This window comes from Malus sylvestris, chromosome 17, assembly GCF_916048215.2.
Source record: "Malus sylvestris chromosome 17, drMalSylv7.2, whole genome shotgun sequence".
Taxonomy (NCBI): domain Eukaryota; kingdom Viridiplantae; phylum Streptophyta; class Magnoliopsida; order Rosales; family Rosaceae; genus Malus; species Malus sylvestris.
The window spans coordinates 7669998-7676867 of NC_062276.1; the positions used below are offsets into that span (position 1 = coordinate 7669998).

The following is a 6870-nucleotide window of genomic DNA, read 5'->3' on the forward strand; positions in this document are numbered from 1 at the left end:
GCATGTGGAGACAACGTGCAGAAGGAACAAGCAGAGAAGAATGCGGCCTGCACAGTCAACTCAGCAGAAGGAGTCCGAGCTGAGGAACTCGAGAAGATGCCACATCTGCCTGGAAAACAAATAAGGAAATGCGGCATGCGCAGTCAACTCAGCAGAAAGAGTCTGAGATGAAGAACTCGAGAAGATGCCACATCTGCCTGAGGAACAGATAAAGGAAATGAAAATGATACCTTGAAGCATGTGGAGACAAGTGCAACAAAGCACGTGCTGAGTCATCCGCTACTTTTTCAAAATCAAAAGTATCTCATATCATCAGGGTTGCAATCACTTTGGACGGTGAACTCGTTTTGACCCTCAAATTCTTGGGTCGACTTACTAGGCGTTGTGGGCTGCACGTGCCGATTCACCACCCTTGAATCAAATCCTTAAAGATCAAGTCACCAACTGGAAGAATAACCCATCAATCTTGAAGATCATACCATTGACCAAACTGCTCAGGTATAAATTAGAAAGATTGAACAAAGCAACAAGTCGTCACCTTCACCTCGTGCCTGCTTGCCATGTGTTCGAGTCAACCTTCAAGAATCAAGCCTTAACAGCCCTTGAAGAAGCTTCCAGCCAAATTCAAGATCAAGCCTCGACAGCCTTTGAGGAAATCACAAGTCCGATTCAAGATCAAGTGTCTACCACTCTTGAATCAAATCCAGTTCAAGATCAAAGCTGTGGAAAGTCAACAAAGCGCAAAAACAAATACGTGTCGATTCATCCACTACCAAAGCCAAATATCATCTACCACATGAAGTTCCTTGTGGTCCAATTTCAACCTTCAAGATCAAGCCTCAACGGCCCTTGAAGAACTTCCACCAATTCAAGATCAAGCCTCGACGGCCTTTGAAGAAATTTCAAACAAAAGTTCAAGAACAAGCCTCAACGGCCCTTGAAGAAATCTCCAGCCCAATTCAAGATCAAGCCTCGGTGGCCCTTGGATCGACATCTATAGTAAGGGACTTCAAAACGCATCTCCTACACGTGACAAGCACATGTATACAACGCGTCTTGAAGTGGGGGCATTTGTAGACATCAAAATTTCGGTAAATAAATGTTAACCGATAAATTAAAGTTTCAACGCTCATGTATTACATAAATTTTACACGTAGCGTGTGTCTAAACAAAAAATCATAATAAGTTGGAAAAGTCATCAAACATGACACGTGTCAACACCTGGCAGAAACAACTTATTTCATCTGGAATATTATATTCAAAATTAGGCCTTGGAAATTTCTATAAATAGAAGGCTAATTCATTCATTCAAGGGAACCAAAATCATTATGCAAAATTCTTGAAGCTCTGAAGCTCTGAAACTCCGAAGCCCTCAAGCATTCAGGTTCCCGAAGAATCAAGAAAGCTCTCTTTGTTCTTCGTTCATCGTTCTTCCAAGATCAAGCCCCAACGGCCATTTGGATCAACAATTATCCACCAATTCAAGATCAAACCCCGACGGCCCTTGAAGAAAGTGTTCATTCATTCATCATCCGCTCTTCCAAGATCAAGCCCCAACGGCCCCCCTTTGGATCAACAATCATCCACCAATTCAAGATCAAGCCCCGACGGCCCTTGAAGAAAGTGTTCTTCGTTCTTCGTTCATCGTTCATCCTAAGATCAAGCCCCAACGGCCCTTTGAATCAACAATTATCTACCAATTCAAGATCAAGCCCCGACGGCCCTTGAAGAAAGTGTTCATTCGTTCATCATCCGCTCATCCTAAGATCAAGCCCTAACGGCCCTTTGGATCAGCAAACGTCGACAAAGCCATACATCCAAACTGTTCTTCAAGATCAAGCCCAAAAGCCCCTTGAAGATCCGTTCATCACTGTTCTTCAAGATCAAGCCCAAAAGCCCCTTGAAGATCCGTTCATCACCGTTATTCAAGATCAAGCCTTAACGGCCCTTGAAGAAACACTCATCCTCAAGATCAAGCCCCAACGGCTCCTTGAAGATCCGCTCAAATCTACCTTCAAAGATCAAGCCCACCGCCCCTTGAAGAAACTTCCAACAATTCATCCAAGATCAAGCCTCGACGGCCCTTGGATCAACGAAACATCCACAAATCAACGCCTTACGGAGATCGAATCAGAGGATCAAAATTGAGAGAGATTGTAACCCAAAATCATCAAAATACAAATATTTGTTTGTGCACGTTGTTCTTGTCTCTTTAGTTTCAGGAATTTTCCGTGTTCACAGCTCACTACTATGGTTTAATTAACAACTTTTTCACCACGCGTGTCACATTGAAAGTATTGTGTCACCACAGGGATCACGAAAAAAATTTGGCCCTAAATTAATTTACTAATCCATCCCTTTTATGCTACGTCATATCTCCTGACTCGGAAACCCTTTACTACTCTTTCGATACGAGACAATAGTAGTGCTAATCTTTCTTTTACTCCTTTGATTAATTTAATACAATGTGCTAATCTTTCTTTTTTATTGATTAATTTAATACAAGGAATGAATCGTTTAATAATGGCTTTGTGTCTTATGTTGACATGGTCTTTGGATTGAAGACCTTTTAATTTTGTTCCAAAATTTTCTCTTTGATGTTCATATCAGTTCTTGTAATAAAACGATTATCGTTTTGCTTTTAAAAAAATTATAGTGGAGATTGCATGTCTGATATCACTACACAGAATGGTAGTGAGAACTTAGAACCATAAGATTAGCTCAACATCAATACACAAAACACATGAACTTACCAAATAATTATTTACATTGCATCATTTAATCTTTGTCACTTAATTGTGAGTGTTGATAGGGATAGGATTAGAAATTAAAGAGATTAAACGATCTTTGGTGACCCCAATTGAAGTTCCAATACCGTCTCCATGTTGGAAAATAGAGTGAGCAGTCCGAGCCATATTCAGTGACAGTTTTACAATTGATTTTGGTATGGCAGTTTTTGAACTCTCCTCATTAATCTTCGTCCACGAATAGCAGATCAATTCGTTTATGTAGTCCTGCGCTTCTTCTTCAGATACGCCTCTTTCTTTCATGCAGCACTCAACAGATTTTGCCACATCACCTCTCTCACCCTCAGCCTTAGTTAATTCCAAAAAAAAAAAAAAAAATTAGAATCTAATTATCATATTTTCCGTTTGATAACCATTTTAATTTTAATTTTTATTAAAAAAAATAGAACTAAAATACAAAATAATTATCAAACAACTCATGTACATATAGCTGATATAACACGTATATATTTACCTTGGAAGTGGCCAAATCATCACTAAGCCGAGTCATTAGAGATGACCAATATATTATTTGAGAGCCATGCTTAAAGGAGTCAAGTGAGCTTTTTGTTATGTTGCGTCCTTGCAACAACAAATAAGCATGGAGAATTGCCTCAGGACCACCCACTGAAGTCCATGCATTCTTTAAGTACTCTTCTAGGGTTGGTGTGTATCCACAGTAAAACCATCGTGCCTCTACCAGATATGAATTACAAAGATTTACCCACTGCAAGCGCAAGCGCACACACAAAATAGTAAATAAATCGTAAATTAAGAAAATAGGAAAAATAGAATAACAGAGCCAATATCTTTATAATTTGCATGCTGCTAATTTATTATTGCCAAACGTACCCTGGTTATCCTACACGCTCTAGTCAAGTGTTTTTGTTTAGTTAGCAACAATGACCTACAAGTCTAATACGACCTCCAGTACAAAAAGGATGTTCTTAACCAATTAACTCAGCTACAATTTCTGTTGCTAGTTACCTCTTTCTTAATATAGGGGAGGACGCTTAAACCGTTGTTTTTAAATACGTTATCATTTACTTCATTCCCAAAGTTGAGCAAGGCTGTATAAATTGGCTTCATGTACTCGGGAAGCTCCTCCGTGTCCTCCATATTCCACCTGTATTAAACAAGAAAAAATAAATCAGAGGAACAAAAAACCAAATCACACATTATACATATATAATTGCATCCATTAAATACTTTTTTTACCAAGATAAATTACATCTTGGTGCTTAATTAATGACTTACCTATGTACTGCATCTGTAAACAGCTCAAGTTCATCCAAAAATCCATAAACATCGTACATGTCATCAATTACTGTTAATATGCAAACGAATTTGGTGAGGCCAATCCTGCAATTCGAGAATTGGGGCTCATAATTGATTCCCATTGCCCACAAATAGTTCTCCATCAATCTGTCTCTCGAAAAATTTGCCTTATGTTCAAAATCCAAATCCGTCCACCACCTGCATTTGTTGGATATAAAGTCTTAATTAGTTTAATTTAACTAAACACCTGCATCAATGTAAAAACTGAGCATTGTAACGTAAGATTGTAATTAAGCAGAACATTGAAAAAAAAATGGCGGGGGCGAACCTACGTTAAGTGTGCTATATATGTGGTTGTTATTTTACTAACGTGTGTGGATATTAGGTCGCGGTATATTTATGCACTATTTATGCAGTCGTTATCTTGCCAACATGTTTGGATGAGGTTGCATTATATATATATATATATATATATATATATATATATATATATATATATATATATATATATATATATATATTATGAGTGCTGCTATCCATGTTTTATTTCTCCACCCACTCCAAATTAAATATTTTGTTGCCTTCTGCAGATCCGGAAAGAGGCGACCAGCGCCACTCCTCCATATACGCAACCCGACTGGAACGTGTCGCCTGTTCCATACACCGTGCACGCGACATCTTCTCTCGTCCAAATCCAACACACTACAACCTTCTCCAGCTGGGATACAAAATGAGATCTCAAGTTTTCCATTAGTATCACCAAAAAATTTCCATTGATAAGGAGTACTAGGCCCAATTCATGATTTTTCCACAAATCATGAGCAGATGAAACAAACAAAAAAATAAATAATTGTTATTTTATCTTTTATTTATTGTTAGGAATTTAAAATATTAAGGTTATTTTAGGAATGAAGGTGGGTGTAGAGATAGTATCGCATTGATTTTGCTTTTAATAGTGGGTGACAAAATAAGTGGGGTGGGAAGATAAGAAAAGGAAGTAGGGCAAACCCTATCCTCCACCATGTGTGAAAATAAAATCAAATTGCGAAAAAAATAGAAAACAAAGTTCACATTTCTTGCCTTGATAGCTCCTTTATCTCCCTCTGATATACTGATTGGACAAGATTATAATCCAATTTGGCTAATTCAAGCAAATCGATGTTCCTAGAATCGTCCTTTTGGTATAAATCAATATAACTTCGAGCTTCTATCCTCGGCATCCTCCAATGTAAGGGGGTTTCCATTGATTGCTGAACTAGTTGCTTCAATAAACCATCTTCACCCTCCAATGTTCCCAATAATTGTCTCAACCTTTTGGCACTAAAACTCTTGGCTTCCTCCAAAACATGCTCTTCCCCAAGCATACCAAGGTGTGAGGCTTCATACAAGCTCAAAAGTCCTTCAATGTCCTTGCTTAAGCTATCCTCAAATCTTCCGTTTCCGGCTTTAAACTTGTTAAACACATCTGCTCAATTATTTTGTCACCATAACTCACAATTAATTAAGTGCCGCTTTGAAAACAATTAAAACTAAATGTGAGCAACAAAATAATTTATGTGCTTTACCTGGGCTAATAGGGATACCATGTTCTCGTAATATCCGAAACTGCAAGGCAACGGTGTGAAGATCACTTGATGTACTGGCAGTACTGGAAGAACCAAGGCTAGTTAAAACTGCTTCGATTTCTTTTTCGAAATGATAGGCCACTCCCAATCGCTGCATTGAGTCGATAAGCTTTAACATCGATAAAGTGCTAGTAGTGCCTTGAGTACTACTAGTTGATGCTGCCAGCAACGTTTCAGTAACGTTCTGCTTTAGACGATCCAATCGCGTCCCATGCAATTCATACTGCGCAAGGATGAAAACAAATAAGCCAACAAAAAAAATGATCAAGATGTGTTCATGTATGAATGAGTCATGACAACTTGCAAACGATCGAAGTATACGTACCGTGTAATGAGTGGTGAATGTGTCGATGAGTTTGGAATCCCAAATGGTCGGATGGTATTGAGCGAATCGCCGTTGCACTGCCGGAGGATTACTGATAACCTTCGATGACGGTGATGAGTTTATTGATACATAAAGGAAGGAGGGTTGTTTTCCTACTGTTCTTTGAAGCAGAACTTTTGGAAGATGGATTAATCTTTGATACCTAGTACTAGTTGAGACCAAAGAGGGAGAGAGCGAGGAGAATGTTGTAAGTGCCATATTTGTTATAACTTAAGATTGATTGTTCATACCCACAAGTGCTCAATGCTCGTATATATAAGCAAGCGTTTTTTTTTTTTTTTTTTTTTTTTTGTTTTTGTTTTGTTTTTGTTTTTGTTTTTTTGTTTTTGTTTGCGAGTTCCGTTCTTGGGGAAAGAAGAAGATGAATCCCTTTTTCCCTTTTTTTTTTAAGTTTTTAATTATATAAAAAAAAAAATTGTGTTTTATAATTTAAATATTTTTAATTCATTATGACAATATTTATTAGACTTGTGGAAACTAGTTATGTGACACATTAACATATAACAGAATTTTTGACCACATTGATTTGCGACCCTCATTAACTTTTAACTACTACATTAATCGATTTTCAATTTCAGAGACCATATTGATGGTGCGGGTCAGTTTCAAGGATAACTTGCGATAAAAAAAAACCTTATTTCAAATTTGATTTGTCGTTTGTCATTTTAAACAATTAAAAGAAAATAAATAAAGGTGACTGCAAGTCATCTTGCATATTTCAACTTGATGATTTTTAATTTAAACATTTTGATTCGAAATATAAGATGCTTTGTCCTTGTTTAGAAATTTGATTTGT

The 6870-nt window shown here is 37.4% G+C and overlaps 1 protein-coding gene across 1 annotated transcript; it reads right to left on the bottom strand.

The window, feature by feature from the left end:
- Window positions 1-2731: 2731 nt before the first annotated feature.
- On the bottom strand, window positions 2732-6309 carry LOC126609635 (probable terpene synthase 9). The gene is made up of 7 exons (XM_050277487.1): window positions 6015-6309; window positions 5630-5912; window positions 5145-5529; window positions 4044-4262; window positions 3774-3912; window positions 3262-3513; window positions 2732-3095 (listed from the first exon to the last, which is right to left on the bottom strand). Exons 1-7 carry the CDS (start codon window positions 6270-6272, stop codon window positions 2793-2795), a joined length of 1839 nt encoding a protein of 612 aa, XP_050133444.1. The 5' UTR covers window positions 6273-6309; the 3' UTR covers window positions 2732-2792.
- Window positions 6310-6870: the final 561 nt, after the last annotated feature.